Here is a 22,308-nt window from a genome sequence, read left to right on the forward strand (position 1 = left end):
GTTACACCACTTAGACATTTTTGCCATAATCCTCTAATATATTCTCTCAAAATGGATTAAAAGCAGAAATTTTATGTTGGGTCCACAAAAAAAGAATGTGTGCAAGTTATTCATACGTTTATTTTCACATTTTAACCCCTTTAAATTTGATTGAACCACATGAACACAAAAAAACTTCACCCATTCACAAATGGGTGGTCAAAAGAGAGTTTCATTAAATATGCGATACACTGTTGTTGTCAGATTGATCCTCTGTCTTTAAATAGCTGTGAGGGAGTCTGTGAGGTCTAATCTATTCTGAGATGGAAACCTTTAGAAGGCGATGGATGCAGAGAACCTGAGAGAGTTGGCAGAAAGAGCGAGTTATGAGCAGATTAAATAGAAGTGAATATGAAGAGGCAGGATTAGGAAGGCGGAGAAGCGGGACATGATGGGGGGAAGATGGAAAGAAATGTGCATTGGAGATTCCTGTGGGACACCGGGATGCTGCTGCTATTCCTGTCCGGGAGAGGGGAGAGGAGACAAGTGTCCGATTGAGGATCTCTGGACGGGGGTGTGGAGGTGTGTGTGCTGGTGGTTACGGGCTCCGGGACGGCCTGCCAGGGCAAGGCAACAGGAATATACCACAAGCATCTTCACTGCTGTTTACCATGAACATCCCTCTGACAGAAGCAGGAATTACAAGTGTTGGCATAGTGACTGCTTTGATCTACAAAGCACAGACCTGGAGAGATCTGCTAATTGGTGTAAAATAAGTCATGTCTCGATATTTATTTGGATTTATATAAACATGTGGTTTAATAAAAGACTTGTGGCCTTTTTTTTTTTTAAAATAAGGAGTTGAAAAGATTGAGTTTTATGGTTTAAAAAAGGGAAATTAGTCCATGGAAATTGGTGACTGAAATGCAGCTGACTTTCCATTTTCCTTTCCATGTATGTGGTAATTCGTGGTCTCATTCGGTGGTTAACTTTGCTTCTGCCGTACCGCCGTACAGAGTCGCAAGAACTCTCGATGGCTGTCACCTGAATTTGTTTCCCCCGATGTGAGCGATGGCGAAACGTTCCGAAATAGTCTTGAAGGAGAGGAGAAGGGTCGAGAGGGAAAAGGAGATATTCACATGCGGGTTTATGGAGTTTTCCAGTGAGCAAACACGCGTCTATTTCTGCATCTCTTTCACCTCTTTCTCTCAACGTCTCCACAGAGAATCCTCTAACACCCTGACACTGGCTCCTAACACGCCTCCGCACTGACCAAAAGCAAAACTGTTAGCACCCAGGGTAAAGGGGAGGGAGAGGATAAAGGAGAGGTCACTATTTGATCTCTCTCTCCTCCTCCTCGGTCGTCACCCCTCGCCACATTCCTCCTCCGTCTCCTTTTCCTGCGCCGCCGCGAAGATGACAGATGAGCGTCCCCTCGTCCCGTCTTTGAACGGGACCGCCACACTGTCCCCATTCACTGGCACTGCTGCATGTGAGTATTGTGCTTAGAGAATGTGTGTGAGCGTGGAGGGGAAAGGAGGAGGCGACCCCTCCTCACCTCGGGATCACCGCTCCGTCGGGCGCCCCTCGCCGCCGCAGATTGAACCCATAAATTAAATGTGACAGGAATAATGGGTCGGGAGGGTGCGGGGGGTAGTGCGGGGGGTCATGAAATGTAACAGGCATGAAATAGATGCCGAACATGCGTGTCGCGAGTGGCACACCACGCCCAGTGTCTGTCAGGGGCGCTGTGGGTGTGAAGGGCGACTGACCGAGCCAGAGGTGTAATGTCAGCGCCTTCAAATCCCACGTCTGCTTGTGATACACAGAGCCTGTCACAGGATCACACACAAGGAACATAACTTTTAGAAGGCACTGAGTCGCCAGCAAAGAGAGATTTTTTTTTTTTTTTAAAGAGTTCCATTTAAAAATGGGGCTGAAGAAACTTCATGTTCAAAAGCATCAAATTTCACAAAGCTTTACTTATACAAGCTTAACTACCCTGTGATATTACAGTGAGCAAAGTTGGGAAGGTTACTTCGGAAATGTGTAATAGGTTACAGATTACTAGTTACTCTATTTATGTTATAAGTAATGTAACTATTTCAATGACTTCATCAAAGTAATGTAACTTATTACATTTGATGACTTTTCTAATGTTCTAACCAATGTTTTCAGCTGTTAGGGTAAATGTTCCATCTGTCCTTCCTTCCTTCCTTCCTTCCTTCCTTCCTTCCTTCCTTCCTTCCTAAGACCTAAGATCAGCTGTTAGGGTAAATGTTCCCATTAAGCACCAAAATCTAAGTCCAGCTGTTTTTCATGTATACTGACATGATTTATAAGGGAGATCATTTCTTATAAAGAAGATTTATCTCTCATTGTAAAATGGATTCATTAGTTCATGTAGATTTTGGAATATAAAATAAATTTGATGTCTGGCATGGGCTTAATTGGTACTGTGGTACTGTTCCAAATATAAGCCCACATAATGACTTATTATAAAATACAAAAAAAGATTAAAAACAGCAATATATGTATTCAGTAACATTTTAAATGTAAAACAATGAGGAAATAACCCTCCTGAGTAAAATCCTAAAGGACTGACTAAAAAAAAGGCAAAATACTGGGACGATGTTTGGAAGGGGATGAAAACGATATTAGGATATGAACTAAACTAAACATTTACTGTCCTATATTTAGGCAATCTTACTCAGGAAAGCATTCAAGGCAAAGAGCGGTATCTGGTTAAGATTCTCCATTCTCACAAGGAAATGTCACAAAGAGGACTCCCCTACTCAGAGGAATTGACTGGACATTATTGAAGAGATTCACGTTACGGGGACACTTACACATACTATAAGACTATATACAACAAGCAACATGTGAAGACAGATAGAAAAAACCCATCACAAAGACTGGATGGATCTATCCTCGTTATAAAGAGCATGGTTTACTGTTAACTCAACAACGCAGCAATAGAAGAATCTTCCATCTTTTCTGTTTGGAGCCAGGACCTTGTACATAAAGAGTGAGGAAACACACCCTGCTACCTCAGACCCAAGTAAACTCTAGCTACTTTAGGCAGGTATTACAATAACTATTAAACCTGAGTGAAATATTATGACAGCGCTCTGACTCAGTGCCAGTGGTGGAACCGGGAAGAGCAACCACCTGTTAAATCAGAGCTGTCAATCAACGCCCACGTGGCAGACATCAAAGCTTCTTTAAATCTTATTAACGGAGCAATCATTTCCACAATGACCACCGGCACACTTATTAGTGGGCCTGAGTTTAACAACTGAGACTGTAATGACTCGTTAAAAAAAAGACTGACTTAGTGGAACGGGAGTCGGTTTGAGCATCTGGCGGCTGTTGGTGGCATTTAAAAGGTACTGGAAGCACTTGGCTTCAGTTTCAAGGCTCGGTCGCTGCTGCTTGAACAACATGCAACTGTTTGAACAAACCATTTTACAATCACCTGGATACTATCTTGCTTGAGTGAAACTTAAACAAGACATAACTCATTACAGAGTGACATATGTTCTGTTGGAACTACTCAACAGTGAGTTTATAACATCTCTCTCATATCAGTATAATATATAATGGACTGTCAGTCTGTGCCTTGTCTTTATTACCATTATTTGCCAGAGAAAACCTTACTACAAACAAACCTTTGTGTCAACCCCAAAGACGCCAGCCGATCATCATAAAGCAACACAAGAAAGAACCTGGCCGTGTCTGAAATCACTCCCTAGTGCACTACATTTCCCCTCCACCAGCTAGGTAGTTAGCACTGTCGCCTCACAGCAAGAAGGTCTTGGGTTTGATACCCAGCTGGGAACTTTCTGTGCATGTTCTCCCTGTGCTTGCATGGGTTTCCTCCTGGTGCTCCAGTTTCTTCCCATTGTCAAAAAAAACCCAAACATGTGTGATAGGTTAATTCTCCTATCAGTGCCCATGATGGAGGCCCTGACATCAATCTGGAGTTGGTCCCAAGCTCTGCACAATGGCTGCCCACTGCTCCTAGTACTTAGGATGGGTTAAAAATGCAGAGACTGAATTTCACTGTGCAACTGTATGTGTGACAAATAAAAATACATTTACCTTTATTTGACTGTACAAATGCTGAGTGTGTAAATATCTCCTCTATATTTTGCCCTCAAATACTCCACAATGCAACGCAAAAAGTAGCATCCATGACATGTACGCTACTTTTTTTGCTAACAATCCCACAATGCAACGCTCCACATTGTAACCGTGTGAAAACTACCGTCGTGTGTCTCTACAGCTGATGGTGACGACACAAAATGATGACGATTAGTTAGTGTCCAGAATCTTGATTTGCTGCTCACTGTTGAGTGGATTACTTAGTGTTGATTCTACAGGGAGTAGTGAATGAGTGAATAAGGGAGTGATTTTGGACACACCCCTCTTTAACCCCTTTAGGGTACTTGAAGGGTAATATTTACAGAAATAACATGTCAAAAGTACATTCATCAAGCCTCGAAACCAGGTGTGTCAAAGTCACTTTAGTTCAGGGGCCACATTCAGCCCCATCTGATCTCAGGTGGGCCGCATCAGTAAAACTTTTAATTACAAATAATATATACTAATATATATAATATAACTTTACTATAATAAATCGTCTATTTACGAAACAGATGAACAGTCTGAGATGTTAGTGACATTTCAACAACATCATGTCTCAGTTTTTTCGGACTATTTAGCACAGAAGTTGCTGATTGATGTTATTAATATATGAATGTTTTAAATATGAACACAATATGTATTCATTGTTTGTTTCTGTATTCTGGTTTGGGTGGAAAAATTGGAATTACTTTTCTGCAATTTTCCTACTTTGCAACAAACACCTCTACCTTTCATTTAGTACCAACAAGAATAAAGCAGCATCCAACAACTTTGCATGAATGAATTCCAACTTAATAACTGTTGATTTCAATTATTCTGGCAAACTAATCAGTTTACCCCCAAAATCTGTTACAGTTTAGCGAAAGTAATCCCTGTGTTTTGTTCAATATTGAGCAATAATCATCAAGTGGCTCAAACATGTTCTCTCTTTTTTTTTTCTTGTGTGTTCATTTTCCAGAAACCGGCAGCAAACTGCTCTCGGTCTTACCGTCGGAGCGGTGGATGCAGGTATGCTGGTTGTCGCTGAGGAAGAATCCGTGTGTGCACTGGCACTCGTAGCTCCCCATGGTGTTGACACACACTTGCTGGCACCCGCCGTTGTTGTCCAGACACTCGTCCACATCTGAGAGAGAGAGAGAGAGAGAGAGAGAGAGAGAGAGAGAGATAAAGTGAGCCGTTGCAGCGTGGTGGAATAGCGGCCCATTAGGCTTCATAAACAAACACGTGTCAGCGAGAGTTAATGTGGCCGGAAATGTCTGATGAGAGGGATGACACCACGGTCAGGAATGTGACACACAAACACACACACACACACTCACATTAACACACGTTATATGAAAGTGCATTATGAAACATAAGGACGGCACTCATAAACACCTTCTACAGTACATTTGCATGTCCTTATCATCACTATTCACTTATAAACACACACACACACACACACACACACACACACACACACACACACACACACACACACACACATACATACAGAGCAGGTGTCTAATCCTGACACCACAGGGGGCTAATTCAAACTGCTGGCACCAGGTGGTAACTGAGCATGTACGGTGTGTGAGAGCGTGGATGTGTTACGTGCACGTACTCGTGCACGAGTGCCTTTATAGGGCCCCACTGAGCCGCTGAAAGGCCAGTAAATGTCCAATGGAGCATTTTGATGGGGCTGAAGTGAACTGGAAACATGTAACACCCTCCACTGACTTTAACAGAGATCAAACAGGGCTGCCCGTCAATGTGTGTGTATGTGTGTGTGTGTGTGTGTGTGTGTGTCTCTGTGTGTGTGTGTAAACCCAGCGCCTGACCCGGATGACTTTGCATTGTGTTTAGTCTGAGGTTTGAGGTTGACCTAACAGACGGTGCAGACAGGTTACACAAACACAGACGGACCGTTGGGAAGACAGAAGGACACACAGCTGCTCTAAATACGTGCGTACCGCTCGGCTTTTATCACGACGTCCGACCTCGTCCCACCCGAGCCGACACTTTACCTGCTTCTTATCTAATGATTACCACGAAGGCAGGACAAAAAGCAACATTTAAGAGAAAACTACAGTACAGAGTTCAGTTTAGAATCTATTTATGTGTAGCCGGTTTGAATTCAGCAAAGCTTGACAGACACTAGTTTGTTGTTCGCTCGTCTGTTTACGGTTGTTCTGCATCGTGACAAGACGAGGTAATGATTTATTTATTGTAATGTGGCGATAACACACTGTCAGACAATCTTTCCCAGAAGGCGTTTTGTTGTGTTGGGCTATAAAAATCTTGAGAAAAAGTCAGAAATAGTTGTGTAAAGGATGGGGGAAAAAAAGATTGAGAGAAAAGTTCAAACCGCGCTCACTTTCCCATCTCCTCACAGCTGGACAACAACTGTATGAGACTGAACTAGCACGTTGGTTAAGGTGTTGTGTGGAAAGTTATTAGATCTAAAAATCGAATATATTTGGTCCATTCCGATCTGAACAACAAACACAGCTTTTGTCCTTATCTTTACCTGACACTTTCTTACCCTGTCTGTCTGTCTCTTAAACCTTTCTTTTTTGTTTGAGGCTTTACTGGGAAACTCATGTCCCCACTTTTAGAAGGTTTGTGGTGGACTTTGCTAAAGCCCCCCCGCAGAGTGGACGGAGACTTTAAGAGCCTTGTTAACAGGGGATGCTTTACTACTGTGTTAACCCAGGCAAAAGAGAGAGAGACTGAAACTGCACTATCTACAGTATGCAGGGAGAGGAGTCAATGTGCAGGAATAGCTGCAAAATATGTTCGATATTGTCAAACTGTAGGAGAGGCAAGCTCTGTGATACATGATCCTGTGTGATGTGAAGGCCTTTTACTATACTGTATCTGTCAGTATTAACCCTTACATACTGTTCAGGGTCAGATTTGATGCATTTTTACATTTGAAAGCTGTAAAAACACCCTATACATATTTCTTTTAGCCTGACTTTTCCTATCGTGATCCACAGGATACAAAAATGGGGGGAGGGGAAATGCATTATTTTTAAATGTTTGTGCATCTGATACATATTTTTATATATGCAAATGTACAAGTTTGACCTGTGTTTATTAAACAAATTCAAAAATCAGCCTTTAAAACTTGCTGTATTCATCATATTCTATAAAATAGTGATTGTGAATGTCTTTTTTTCACAAGATGAATCAAACATTTATTAATGACTGATGGGGAATTTATGAATGTGAATTGGTTTAGAGACTGATTATGAGTCAGAATATGAACAGCATGTAAGGGTTAATAATCTTCTGTTCTGCTTTGGCTGTATAGATTTCTCATCTGTCATACCAGTAAAGCTTCTTTAAATGTAAATCCCTCTTGTCTCTCACTGCTTAGGACGTGATATATCGTCCACTGGAAAGCAAGCCACAAAAATACAGTTATAATGTCAAGATGTCCCTTTTATCCTCATCTTCTCTCCTACTCTTTTTCCCCCCATCTCGTTTCTCTTTAGTGAAGCGGCACCTACGTGGATTTGAGAAGAAAGGAGATCGGCTCCGATGGGACCTGAAATAAAGCGAGAACAAAACAGGCGCCAGGACCGATGCTCCTCCAGTTACAGACCCCCGACACTGAGTTCATTTAAGAGAAAGGGAGGCCATAAAAACAGAGGACACAGAGAGAGAGATATATAGAGTGATACACTGCGCAAACAAGAGCGGCTTTAACTGTATCACTGTACCAAGGCAGCTGTGTTGGTGGGAGTGAACTGTATACAGCTGTTAGAGCCACTGCCAAACCAACTGCTCAATCTATACCGCATCCTTTCATTGGATGTTTGAACGTGCTGTGATGTGCAGTCCGCTATCAGAGGGATCGCAGGGCTGCTTAATCCTCAAATGAAACACTGTGAGCAGTCATGCATTAAGGTTTATTTTTCATTCAGCCCATTCTGGATGAAGGAGCACCCTACAGATTAAGTTTCAAAAATTCTTCAGTTTTTGCCAGAACATTTTGTCATTTCGATATTTCGGTGGTCAGCAGTGATTTACGCTCACCATCCTTCCCTCCCTAAAGTAACACACATCCAAGATTCCAATCTTTTCCCGAAATCTGGGAAATATCAAATTAGAATTCGATACGCTTTCCGACGCGCGGACATGTTCTCGAAACCGTCCGGCCGCGTGCCCGTCATCTTCGCCGAACGCGCTCTGGATGCTGCTCGACTGAAAGAAAGTCCGATCAAGCCGTGTGTGCCGACTTCGTCGTGTTTCCTGGACTCATACGTCCATAAACCTCCAGCTCATGTGTAAATATACTGGTGCGTTCGACCTGCAGAAGTCACTGTGTCCTTGCTGAACTCTGGGCTTTGCTTTCATTGCACTTCCTAACACTGTTTCAGGCAAATCTTATGGTTTAACAGATGTCATTAATACGACTGATGCATTTCATTTTCAGGCTAGAGGGGGAGAGAGACACAGAAAGAAAGAAAGAAAGAAAGAAAGAAAGAAAGAAAGAAAGAAAGAAAGAAAGAATGAAAAAAAGAAATGTGGCCATCTCCTATTCCAATTGATCTCTGCCAACATTTCTGCATAAACACAGGCCACAGGGCCATTTTGCAAGTTTCAACCGGAGCCCCCTCTGTTTTGTTGGATTGTGCTTGTGTAAACTTGCGTAAAATGTTGTTTAGACACAACGAGGATGTGCTTGACACATCGGAGAGGGGAGGGCGAGAGGCTGAGGGGAGGCAGAGCAAGGGAGGTGAGGAGAAGGAGGGAAGGGAGTGAGATGAGGTAAAGGGTGAGGGTGGGATGCGAGTAAGGAGGATTAAAGAGGTAGAAAAGAGAAGAGATTCATTTCAAAGTGGTGTCTATCTATTTTTATTTTTGAAGTGTGTATATACTGTACACTTATATTTACGCAACATCATCTGTGGATTTGGACATGGGTTACTCTAGGATTGTCTAATTTGATCATTTAAAAAATCTCAAACATCTATGAAAGCATAACATGAAAGAAGGGTTGATAATAAATTGGGAAGCTACGGGAATGTTTATTTCTCTCGTTCCTCACCATACTGTACACTCCTTTGTAATTGCACAACTCTGTAGAGCACTATAGTTTATCACATTATAGAGCTGAGAGAGTCCTCTAAGAAAAATGAGCTTGATGTAGTATGCAGTATTACAGTAAAAGTACTGCAGTATTATGAGTGATGTAGTATGCAGTATTACAGTAAAAGTACTACAGTATTATGAGTGATGTAGTATGCAGTATTACAGTAAAAGTAGTGGTTTGGTCCCTCTGACTGATATATTATTATATATGACATCATTAGATTATTAATAGTGAAGCATCAGTGTTAGAGCAGCATGTTACTGTTGTAGCTGCTGGAGGTGGAGCTAGTTTACACTACTTTATATACAGTTAGCTAGTTTAGTCCAGTGGTTCCCAACCTAGGGGTGGGGCCCTTCCAAAGGGTCAGCAGATAAATGTGAGGGGTGGTGAGATGATTAATGGGAGAGGAAAGAAGAAAAAACTAAGTTCTGATACACAAATGTGTTTTCAGTTTTTGGACTTTTTCTCTAATCTTTGATTCTTGCTGAAATATTGGATCATTTGAACATTTATTGAAATGAAAGCATGTGAGAAGTTTAGAGGGAAAAATCACTATTTGGTGGAGCTGTTAACAACTCATAGACATCTGAAATGTCACACTGCTTTTTGTAAGATGTCAAAAGACAAAAAGGTTGGAAACCACTGGTTTCATCTTTAACAATGTGTTGTATTTTAAAAGCTTATTATATTATCCAATGTGTCAAATCTTCATCTTAAAGTAAAGTACAACTACCTAAAAAATGTTACTAAATGGACTTGGTTACTTTCCACCACTGGAGACTAAATAAAGTGTCCTTTACTTACAGCACTGGTTCACATTTTTTAGATAGAAACCGTTTTTGGTGGCTCATACTGTTTGCAGAGTGATCCCTTCCTAACGTGATTCTAATGTAAATGAAGGGAAACAAAGTCAAAGTCCTCATTCTGTGCAGGTAATATGAGGCCTTAGCAGTTAGACTAATCAAGTTGGTATCTTCCAAAGTTATAATAAATTTAATATGAAATGTCTTTTTGTGAAAGCTTTCCCCTGCTGTGTCGTGGTGGAGGGATAATATCTTGAAGAGAGAATCAATTTTTTTAAAAAGACTGTCATTTCACAGATACACACTAAATTTCTCTAATTCAGTCTGTTGAAGTCTCATATATGCTTCAGATCGGGTCTGTGGATTTTGTCCCCCATCACTTACATTAGAATACCATTAAGAGGGGATCACTTGACATACAGTATGGACAGAAACAATAACAACAAGCAAAAAATGTTTCATTCTACATAGAGTAGGTGCATGTGTGCTGTTTTAAGACATATTTTTTAATATAACTATGTGGGCATTTTTTCTACTTTTCCCACATTTTCATCTACCGTCAAGAAAACACATTTCCCAATTCCAGTAATGGATCACAGAAGAGGTTGGACTGAAATCTAACATAATGATGAATCCACAAAAACTCAGTTTACAATAACATTTTTGAAACAAATCAAGTGGCTTTCATTAAAGGTGATTTGATAGCTTTGTGTAAGCTTTGGTTTATTTGCCTCTTCCTTCCCTCTCTGTCTTGTCCCTCACCTCCTCTCAGTTACATGTTGGACCTTAGTGTGACTGGCCATGGTCACTGACTCCCCGCTGTGCAGCCACCTCTCAGATCTCGCGTCGGAAAGAAAATAAACTCACGCGAGTGCACCAGGCATTCACAGAGGGCACTGAGCGATCGACACATTGAGCCCAGCTGTGTCCACGCCAAAACAAAATAAATAAAGTCAGAATCAAAAGGAAGAAAGGAACTGAACAGGACCCGCTCTTTAATCAGAGTACAATTAGGCAATCTTAAATCAATTAGTGCCCTAACTTGTTGACACAATGCATCTGGGAGATGATGGAGCGACTTCCTGTACGCTCACGCAAACTGATTTCTTTCTTTTTTTTTCAACACCCTGCAATTTTCCAAAGTGCAGTTTGTCATCCAGGCTCATTCAGAACACCACAAGGTTCTGAGGTTTCTGAGTATCATGCTTTAGGTCTATTAAAAGCCACAAAGTCTTTATTGTTTTTCACAGGAATACCAAGAGCGTGCAAGAAAAAGAAATAAATAAATTGAGTGTGAACTTTGAGGGTGAAACAAACAAGTTAGACTAAAATGGTGTTTTCAAATGGAAGTGTTGCACTTTGATGCAACAAATGCATTTAAAAGTGTTGATCTGAAGGGTTACACTCATGCCGAAACCTCTGGGGCTGAAAAATGAAGCCAACCCCTGAAGTGCCAAAAACTGTAGTTCCTCAAATGGCCACTTGAGGCTGGCTCCAAAAACAAGTCCCATAGACCTCCATGTTAAAACTGCCCAACTTTACAGCAGAAATAAAAATGTTTACAGCCTGGTACAAAAAATGGTTCTGGTCTCTAATAGAGAGTTTAGCTGGCATCTTGGGTGCTGAACTGCTAAGCGCGCTAACTCAAATTCACCACGACTTCACCACCACAGATGGGTTCTAGCTGCTGTGGCAGTGGGCCAATCACATGTCCCTATAAATTAAAGAAAGCTTGCGTTGATTGGCTGTGAGCAAGTCCATACAAATAGTCCTATTTTCTAGCTCTCGGTGCAAAAAGGATCAATTGCAGGTATCGTTTGATGGGAGACATTTTGAAACTACTTGGTATCGTTTTATTTCGGTCAATACGTTGAAGCTATCAAGTACTGTTACCCAGCCCTAGTAACCATGGCTTAACCCCAGATTCACAGAGTATAGGCATAGTGGCATCATTGCTATTTCAGTGTGTTTGCAGTTCATGAAAGTTAATTGTGACATCTTGGTCCCCTAAAAAAAGCATTGTTCAGTGCTTGTATTAAAAGACCCTCAAAGGAGTCGGATGTTCAGTTTTTTATAGTAAGAACATATTGTTTTAATGGTTTTAAGCCTTTTTTGCTAGGAAAATTTGCATTAGCATTATCACAGTACACCATAGACTGTAAATGCTCCATGCTAATCAAGCTAACAGCTAGCATTAGGGTCATCGCCACCCTCTCGTCCAAATATGGTCACTTCTGGCTCTGAAATTCCAAGGTGGTGACAGTCAAAGTACAAACTCGAGGCTTCAAAACGGGAGTTCCCAAACCAATTGGTGACATTTCGGTGGCAACATCCATTACTTTTTACAATCTATGGTTACAACGAAAATAAATTCCCCTCTGACTGTGCTGAACTTAAGTCTTTAGTATCTGCAGTCTCTGCTGTTGTAAAACTAAAGGAACTGAACCCAAAAGCTTACTGCAACAAATGTCTTCTTAAGATTGATGTGTTGCAGGGTTTGGCATTATGTCCCCAGCTATGATTAATGAGTCAGAAAGCAGAGCGGTTACAGTTAGTAGGTCCTACATTCCTACCAGTCATGGAAGATATGATTTTAATTGAAAGCATCTTTGAAGTCATCGCAGCTGATTCAAACCACAGTGCTGACGGACGATGTTATGACAGCTGGTCATAGAAGAGCTCAGACACTCTCTGTCTGTGGATGTACACACACTGCAAGTATTAATTGTGTGAATGCATGTATCAATGGGATGAAAGAGGAAGTGTGCACAATCGTGTGCTCTGATCCATACAGTAAATCTCCTGCTGAATGAAACACTTGAGAGTGAGAGATTACAACAAACACTGGGGTCCTTGTTGATGGGCAGCGTGAAGATGAAGGCTAGAGCTCGGCTTAAACTGCGGTTTGACAATAGGCCGACATGTCAGTCTCTGAGCCCTGTGTTTAGATGGTTACCATGCATCACAGGGCACTATTTACCTCCGCAGCTAGTGATGACAGTAAACATAAAGCATCAGAGAGGCCGGTGACAGTACGGTATCCATGAGTCAATACACAGGAACGCATTACCCAATCCACAGTGTCATATATCTTCTCAAAGTGGGCTAAAAATAGACTGATCCTACATAACACGCATCATACCTGAAATACAACCTAATCCTCTGGACAGCGTCTGCCGCTGCCAACAATCCTGTTTTTTTTTGGTTTTGTTTTGTTTTATGGGGTTTTATTTGAAATGTGAAATTTAGGGATTTTGTTCCAAAATGAGATATCCCACGTTTGCAAAATCATAAATACTGCTGGCCGCAGAGCAAGCCACATAACACAGGCCTCTATCTAAAGCTATGAGTCATATCTACACTTGTGCTTACAAACACACTTGTTCTGTCTGTTTTTGTGCACTCTCTTTTTTTCTAACATGTACACAGCGGTTTGGACTGAGTACATGCAGAGTAAGCATTCACTGGGCACAAGCACAGAAAAACGGTACTGTTAAATAAATGTCAATAATCAAACAGAATCAAATTCAATTCTACACATGAAAACCAGAAAGTAAGAGTAAATAAAACCCTTAAATGATTAAAGGTGACATATAGCAGCAGAGGCAAAGATGAATCCCACAACCAAGCTAAACTGCCATTGCTTCAACTTCATCTTCATATCTCTTTGCTTCTATAAGATCAAAACTGTACACAATATATGTGTAACTGCCTTAAAAAGTAAAAACTTTGGTGCTGCGTCATAATATCTTGCATCACTTTTGGAAGTGTTGGCAAGGTCAAGCAACCAAACGCATCTTAAGTGTGTGACAGATTTATGAGGAAGACTGCTCTGCCTGTCAAGAGTTTGCAGACACAGCCCAGATCCATCACTCTATCCGAATTGAGACGCAACATCCAAAAACTATTCATCATGTTTCCTCCTCTGAGATCTGGATGCTGCCTGATTGCGAGGATATTCGTGTGTGACGTTCGGAACTGAAATGCTGAGTGCTGCAGGAAGAAGAGCAGGAGGGTTTCCCTCAGTGCAGCAAACACACTCTCACACTCATTCATTTACTGCAGTTTTTTTTGGTATTTGTACTTGAGTATTACCATTTCCTGTATACTTGTACTACACTAAATTTAAGATTGAAACATTGTACTTTTAACAATAGTGCATTTATTTGACAAGTATTTTTGTTGGTAACTATTAAATATAATTAAGAATATACACACACAACACATGATCATGTCATTACAACTGAATATTTACTACTTTGAATATTTCCACTTTAAATAAAGGAGTTTTTCTTTGGACTATCAATGCATTGTGTATTGCTTCATAAAGAATGAACACTGACTCTGACATTGCTATTAGGTACAGTAATGCATTAGTCAAACCTGATCACTGTCACCTTAATATTCATGTCACACCAGCAGAGGGATTGTTACACCCAATGTAACAAAAAAGTATGGCATTAATGGCATGTTTTATTACTGCCTATAGACGAATCCGGCGTCTGATTTATGCGTCTGCCGCCATCATTACTGCAGTGTCAGAGAAACTAACACATTTACACTGACAGTGAAAGCAGAGATGTTTGGGTCAATCACAGTTGGCAGTTATTCAGTCTCAAAGCACTAGTCTGAAATTAATTATTACGCAGGCTTTGGGGGAAAAAATAACATTAAACGTCCAACCTCTGCAGTCTGGTCAAAGTGCTTGGTGGAGTGAACCCAGCGAGTAACTCCTGCTGATTATAAGTCATACAACTCTATCATTTTCTTGCATCGTAATCAGAAGAATTGCATCATTTAATGAGAATTAGAAACACATGATTCTATGAAAGTGGTACGTCGGCCAGGAGACGTAATATTAAGAGAGTGCCCAGCTAAAGGGGAGATATGCGGCTAACCAGTGGCCCCATAGGTGGATAAGTTTTTAACTGTCCCCCGAAGGTGCTTCATCACTCTAAGTGCAATTGAAACGTGGAGATTTAATGGAGATTTGTAAAAGTAATATTGATTTCATGCAGCAGAGAAGCCAGTGGCTTTTGCTTTCCATTTTTTCCAAAGGCTCAGTTTACCGTTGGAGGTTTTATTATATAACGATGTTCTGACCACACTTGGTCTTTCTCAAGGCAAGTTCTGGAGCTCCTGGTTTTTGGCGTCGTTCACCGTACAACTCTTACTGAACCTTTATTTTAACCATCCTGTTGTGTTCATGTTGACCGTGCAACTTTTGTCCTCCAAAACGGACCCGGTGTGGTTTGGCTGTTTATAAAGCATAAGGTATAAATTATCACCCGATTCTGTGTTAGACCATATTAGCCAACTTCATTCCAACTTATTACCACAGATTAACACATATTTTTGGTAAATTATGGTCAATAGACCTCGTTTAAATGAAACTATACCTAATTTTTGAGTTTTAATTCAACTGGGCTAAATACAGGTCTAAAAGTTTGAAGTTCCAATACTAATCATTGGGGCTAAAAATATTGGGTTTGTTCTCAAAGCAGTGCTAGAGAAAAGGTCATTAGGTCATTGGAATAAAAAGGGTTAATCTTCTTGGGAGCACGAATGTACTTTTTATACTTCACTGTAACCTGTACATTAAATGTGGTTACATTTTAATACTGTCAGGTCATGCAGTGATTAAATAATGCTAATTTAAACTCAACCATGAATGTCCAGAGCAAATTTCAACACTAAATGTCGCCATGTGCTTTACCCCACCAATAAAATGAAGGCAACATCTCAGTGAGCATAAATAATATATTAATAATTATGTTTATACATGATTGTATAAACAATCCCATTGACTCTTTCCACTGTCTATACTTGTGCTGCTGTTACCTGATGATTATTGCAAGTCTAGTAGAAACATCCAGTGATTGGTCTCATTCGATTGATTTAAAATGTAATGAAAGAGAAAGAAGGAAAAGGGAAAGGACACCAGACAGCTATTAAGGTAATTAAATGAAAGTCAGTCCAAGGTCAGCAGACAGACAGGAATAGTAGAACAGATCAGAAGGAGAGAAAAAAGACAAAAGACAAATAGAGAGGAGTAGATGGAAAAACAGGCAGAGCGAGGCAGACGGTGAGAAACCGTGAAAGGCGAAGACGAAAAGAAATATATGACTGTGAGGAGAGAGGAGGGACAGGAAGAGACAGAGAGAGAAAGGTAAAGAAATGAATGAATGAAAGAAGTAATAATAGACAAAGGAAAAAAAGGAAATACTGGTGGAAATGAAGCAAAGAGGAATGTACAGCAGGATTAAAGGAAAGGATGAAGGAATCGAAGTAAGAGAGGAAGGACAGCAGAAAGAAATGGTTGTAATGAGAAAAAGTGAAGAAGACGGAAACTGGCGAGACAACAGATGGATAAAAGGGTGATAGAAAGAATATAAGACTCAAGGGAGTAAGGAGAAGAGATAGAAGAAAGAAAAGAAGCAGCTAAGTAAGAACAAAAGGAGAGAAACTCAGAAAAAAGCCTAAATTAAAACAAAGGAGGAAGGAATGAGCAAGCCTGACTGAGAGAAAGAAAAGAACAAATGAAAGGGGGAAAAACAGATGAGAGAAGTAAGCAAGAAAGAAAGAAGAATGGTTACACAGCCTGTACTGACTTTGATTGTGATCACACAGATCCTGCATCTGATTTCACACTTTACTGCCTCGTTTGAACTCAGTAACCAGCTTTTAATTAGAAGCAGTTCATTAAAGCCGCATCCAGTCATCATCCAATAAAGCCTGGTCTCCTGGTTTGAGTCAGACGCGCGCCGGTTTCCTCTCGCCAGGCCGTTAAAGAGCAGGTGATGATAGCTTTCACATGACTCCGGTTGGTACCGTTTGAATTAGCGGCACCAAACACGTGTGGTGAAGTCCCCCCGCTAACCTCATGCCCCCTTTTCTCCATTTAACCACAACACATAGAGCGACGCGGCGGCTAAACCACGAAATAACGGCTGCAGACAGTCAGGGCCCATTTACAGACATCCAGCAGGAAATAAACAACACAAAACAGTGTCAGACACAATTACAGCGACACCTCCCCTCTAACCAGCTGCCCCCATAAGGAAAACTGGCACATTCTGTTTTTGTTTTTTTTACAATCTGGGTCTCATTTTTATAGTTTCCCATCATGTGTTTTTTTACACACTGGTTTCATTGGAGAGATAAAGGGACACTGAAGCAGCCACGGCTGAATTCTAATGTGGGAATGTCATAAGATGCAGTTCCTTTAATGGCCTCTAGATGCTTGCTTAAAAAAATCAAATCATGGAAAAGGAGAATAAAACCTTGAAATTCTCTTTAGAAATACAAATCAATAAATGTGTGTGTTATCCTGTGTGTCTTAATTATGAAAAATATGATTTGTATGTACTGCATATTAAAAATATATCATAACTTGCATGGTATGTTTGAGTTCTTTTCACCTGTAATTGACAGCTTTGTTCACATGCTGGACCTGCAATACTGTGACTGTACACTATCTAACAGAGCCAGTGTTATCAGTATAGACACTATAAATCACTGCAACATTATGCCGAGTGTGCACATAAATGAGAGTTGAGTCAGCATGCCTCTCATTCCACAGATGTGTTACATTCATATTTGACATAACTGTGTCATGCTTAAATCTACATCACTGACATATTTAACCCAATTATATAATACCTGCTTATTATCAAGTGAAAGTTGTACATGTTAATCTAAAGGTTTTTATTGTTTATTGCATTCCTGAGCTACTCCCTGCAGTATATTTCATGACATGCTGTGTCTGTATGGAACAACATGGAAGCAGGTCATTTGCTGCAGCTGGAATAGCAAAGGTCAGATCAGAAAACACGTCTATGTGTCATAGAGTGCATGTACCAATAACATGCTTTTCTATTTAATTTGGAGCAATTGTTAGATTCCTGCTGTTGTAAAGCTCTTTTTTATCACTCACTCCCATTTCTGCACTCTATTTATCCAGTGTGCTAAATGCTAAGATAATGAATATGATTGATGAAAAACGTCTGTGAAAAATTCGGCCAAAAACATTAGACATTAAACCTTTGCCCTTGTCAAAAAAAAAAGAACAAGACAAAACACTTTCACTCTCATGAATACTGATACGCCAAATTAGATATTAAAGCTAAAACCAACCACTTCTGGCTGCTTAACCCTTACATACTGTCCCATTTTTTTACACTTGAGAGCTATAAAAACACTGTAAAACATTTCTTTTAGCTGGACTTATCCTAATGTGACCCACAGTATACAAACATGGAAATAAAATGTATCTTTTTTTTTTTTTGTGCAGCTGAAAATGCCAAAATCAGCATTCACACATATTGTATTCATCATATTCCTCATCATATTTTCTCCTGGACCATAGTGATTGTGAATGTCTTTTTTCCATAAGATGAATCAAACAGAAGGATTAATTAAACATGTATTAATGACTGGAGGGGAATTTGTGAATGTGAATTGGTGTAGAGGCAAATTATGAGTCAGAATATGAACAGTATGTAAAGGGTTAATACTCTCAGTTTTTGGTTTTTAGCTAATGACACTGTGACACTTCTGTAGAATATAACTCTTTGTGCGAAAGGAAACTTCTACTCATGCACTAGAAACTACAGAGGCATGTCTGAACTCGGGCACTGAATTTGAACCATTTTTTATTTGACATCCTTGGCCACGGAACTTTGAATTTTCTGATAGCAGAAAGCCTTAACTCTGCTTTATATCAGCTGTCTGAAAGTCATTCCTGTGAGGGGAATCTACAACTCAGCAGCTACTCTGCACTGCTGGCTGCTGCCATTAGCACTCAATCTTTCACTCAATCTCTCCAAAGGGTCAAAGAAGGAGCTTGCAACACTTACAAATGCCAAAACATATCCCCACCAGAATGCGCGGACATCACAAAATGATGTTGTTTTGTTTTTTTCGATGTTTTTAATTTGATTTTTGCTCTCGTCAGTCAGCGGCGGAGGACAGATGGGATTAAATGTGTTTGAGCACATCCCTGCGCAGCTACGTGTTGCGCCGGGCAGAAAAAACATTAGTCTGGCTGACGCTAAGTCAATAACACAGCACTGGGGCTAAATGGGCTGGATCTGTCAGTAATAAAGCACAGCCAGATATCTGTAGGAGAACTCTTCAACCCCGACCGCCCTCCCAGAGAAACGAGCATAAAACAGCACAAATCATGGAAACCCTCCAAACGATGACAGAGGGACTCTGCGGAGAAAGGCGAGCTGAGCCAGACGGGCTTAAGAGATACAAGGACACACACACACACACACACACACACACATAGACACGCACACACAGGAAGATCTACACACCCTTAACTATACTCTCTTGAGCACGGACAGACAGACATATCTATTCACTATCATACACTGAATCAGACACATGCACACACACCCTCACTTACTGATACACTCCAAAGGATATATTAACACTTTGTCACACTTAGACATGCAGATCACTAGACAGACTTACCATAGCCCTGAAAATTCCTCTTAAGTTAGTGGTTTTGATGAAGTATTTCTTCTTCTTTTTTGTTTAATAAATGGAAAGTGAATGATTTTTTTTCTTTTCTTTTTTTTTTTGCGTTATTTTTTGTTATGATACAACACCCACACTGGTCATTATGTCTCAATTTTTGTCTTCCTTCAGTCTCACATCTGGACAAAACTCCCATAATTATACTGTATAATAAAGAATATATAAATAAAGGTGAGGCCTTTATTGGGTTTAACTTTGACCGATGTCATGACTATTTTGATCCTTCCATAGTAGAAGCGGGGACATCATTCACAGAAACACACAAAGAGGAAGAACGAGGGGTTCGTACCCAGACAGTTGTGTCCGTCGTGGGCCAGCATGAATCCATCGTAGCAGGTGCATCTGTAGTTGCCCGGTATGTTGATGCATTCGTGGACGCAGCCCCCATTGTAGTCGTTCTCGCACTCGTCCATGTCTGAGACAGGGAGAGAGAGAGAGAGATAGGGGGGAAAAGATGAGATAATGTTATAAGAGAGAGTCTGAAACTGAAATCTATTATCTTCTGTCAGTCTGCCGCTGTAGTAACAGAGACTCGATTTTCTATTTCGACTTGCTGAGTGACATAATCCATCACCGCGAACATAAAACTGCTATTAGTAAGGTCAAAGTTCCAGATTTATTGTTTTCTTGTCAGCGGCGCATAACGTTACACAGTCTTCCCTGTCAATCATCTGAATCCTGCAGGAAGAGAAGAGGGGATCTCCTCCTGGAAATACGTTTTCAATTACTTTTGATCATATTCAAACCATATTTGGTGTTGAAACATTGAAGCAAAATTTATACTGACAAAAAAGTTATAATCCCTTAATAAACTATAATGAGACACCTTGCCTATACAGTTTAAATGTGAAGTAATTGATTTCACTAACACATTTTTAAAGGATAATTATGACTTTTTCCCATTTAATTCACCCATTTGCCATCTGTTGTCATTTTCATGGCACTTTTATGGAAGTAAGAAGCGCTCTCATTGGCTGTCCCCTGCCCTTGCTGCCAGCATGCATCACAGTAAGCACCTCTTAAACTTTGAAGGCTGCACACATGAATTATATCTTGACATTCAGTTGACAGTCGGTGGTGCTAAATAAAGTGGTAGATGACAGCGTTATTACAGTATGTTACTAGCAGGAGCAGTAAAAAGCAGCAGGTGTCTGCATCTAGCACATGATGATGAAGGTGATAAGGATGATGATGATAGTTTTGTCCTCAGGGGAGGAAATTCATGGTGTGTCATTGGTAGGAAATTCAAATAGTCAAAAGTTTGGACACACTAGATCCAGTTCACAGGTGCCCTTACTGCGCTGTGTGTGTGTGTGTGTGTGTGTGTGTGTGTGTGTGGGGGTACTCAGGATGAGTTAAGGTGGGGGCATTTGGGTGGGGTGAGGAAGAAGAGGAGAGTGTCAGCCGGTGCTTATTTTTCTTTTGATGATCCCCCCCCACACACACACACACACACCCCTCCACCAACCCCTCCACCTCCATGCTGAGCCAGCGCAGGCTTTCACAGGAGCTGCTCACAAGTGGTTGCCATGCGGAGCCATTTAAACAAACAGTCCCCCCCCTCCGTGTGAACAGCAGGAGATCCGCCAGGCAGCGAGGAAGACCCCAGCCCCAAACCCTCCTCCTCCTCCTCCTCCTCCCTCCTCTTGCTCCTCCTCCTCCCTCTGCACTGAGGATGACAGTGCAGGTGCCCTCTGGTTCTATTTGATGACCGTCTCACTCTCTCTGTCACTTCTTCGTGCCAAATAGGATGTCAGCTTGATTAAGTCAAAGTCACTTTGACGACGGCATTTCATTACACGGTCTGTCCACTCCCCTCCTGGTTCTGCCTTATGTCTTCTTATTCTCTTCTATAACTGCTGTCTGTCAGCATGCATCGCCTCCACCTGCATACCTGATAGCTTATCTGTCTGCCTCCCCATCTGTCTGACTGCATGTCCTTCTGTTTGTCCAACAGTTTGACAGCTGATATTAATACAATATATTTGGAGGCTGGAGTCACTGAAAGAAGCCCTCTATGTGTAATTGCAGCTGTGATAACACAGACACTTCACAATATAATCAGGGTTGGAAATGTAATAGGTTACAGATTACTAATTATACTATTTTAAATGTAATACGTAATGTAACTATTTCAATGACTTAATCAAAGTAATGGGAGATCATTTCTTATAAAGCAAGATTTATGTATTCATTAGTTCATGTAGATTTTGGAATATAAAATAAAGACATTTGATGAAACTATAAAATAATGTTGATTTCAAAGAATTAAAAACATCAATTTATGTATTCAGTAACAAAATGAGGAAAAAACCCTCCTGAGCAAAACTTTAAAGGTCTGACTTCAGATGTAATCCCCTTTGTAATCATCAACATTTTCATAAGTAACTGTAACAGATTACACTCACATTTATTTTCTGATAAAATTACAAAATGCTGTTACATGTAACTAGTTACTCCCCAACACTGAATATAATCATCCCAAATGACACCAAAAACTCAACGACCCATCCTCTACACAAACTGCATTTATAAACTGATATTGCATGTAGTTATTTTGTTCTATTACATTGTACTGTTCAGATGTTGATGCCACTAGCAGCAAAAATGAGCAAAGTTTTCAAAAGTACATAGACACATAAAGATGCACCAACAGGTGACAATGTGATACACATTACTGCCAAAGGTTTCATGCTATTCCCCTAATCAACAGTTGACAGCAGTAACATGTTTAGCAAACTT

The 22,308-nt window shown here is 40.6% G+C and overlaps 1 protein-coding gene across 2 annotated transcripts in view; it reads right to left on the reverse strand.

Moving 5' to 3' along the window:
- scube1 (signal peptide, CUB domain, EGF-like 1) overlaps positions 1-22,308 on the reverse strand; it is a 119,144-nt gene that overhangs the window by 77,101 nt on the left and 19,735 nt on the right. For both annotated transcript variants that reach the window (XM_062443405.1, XM_062443404.1), the window contains exons 3-4: positions 19,856-19,981; positions 5,117-5,251 (exon numbers count right to left, since the gene is read on the reverse strand). In XM_062443405.1, the coding sequence (XP_062299389.1) occupies positions 5,117-5,251; positions 19,856-19,981 (261 nt within the window). The remainder of the gene's footprint in view (positions 1-5,116; positions 5,252-19,855; positions 19,982-22,308) is intronic.

Source organism: Scomber scombrus, chromosome 22, assembly GCF_963691925.1.
Source record: "Scomber scombrus chromosome 22, fScoSco1.1, whole genome shotgun sequence".
In the NCBI taxonomy this organism is placed as follows: Eukaryota; Metazoa; Chordata; class Actinopteri; order Scombriformes; family Scombridae; genus Scomber; species Scomber scombrus.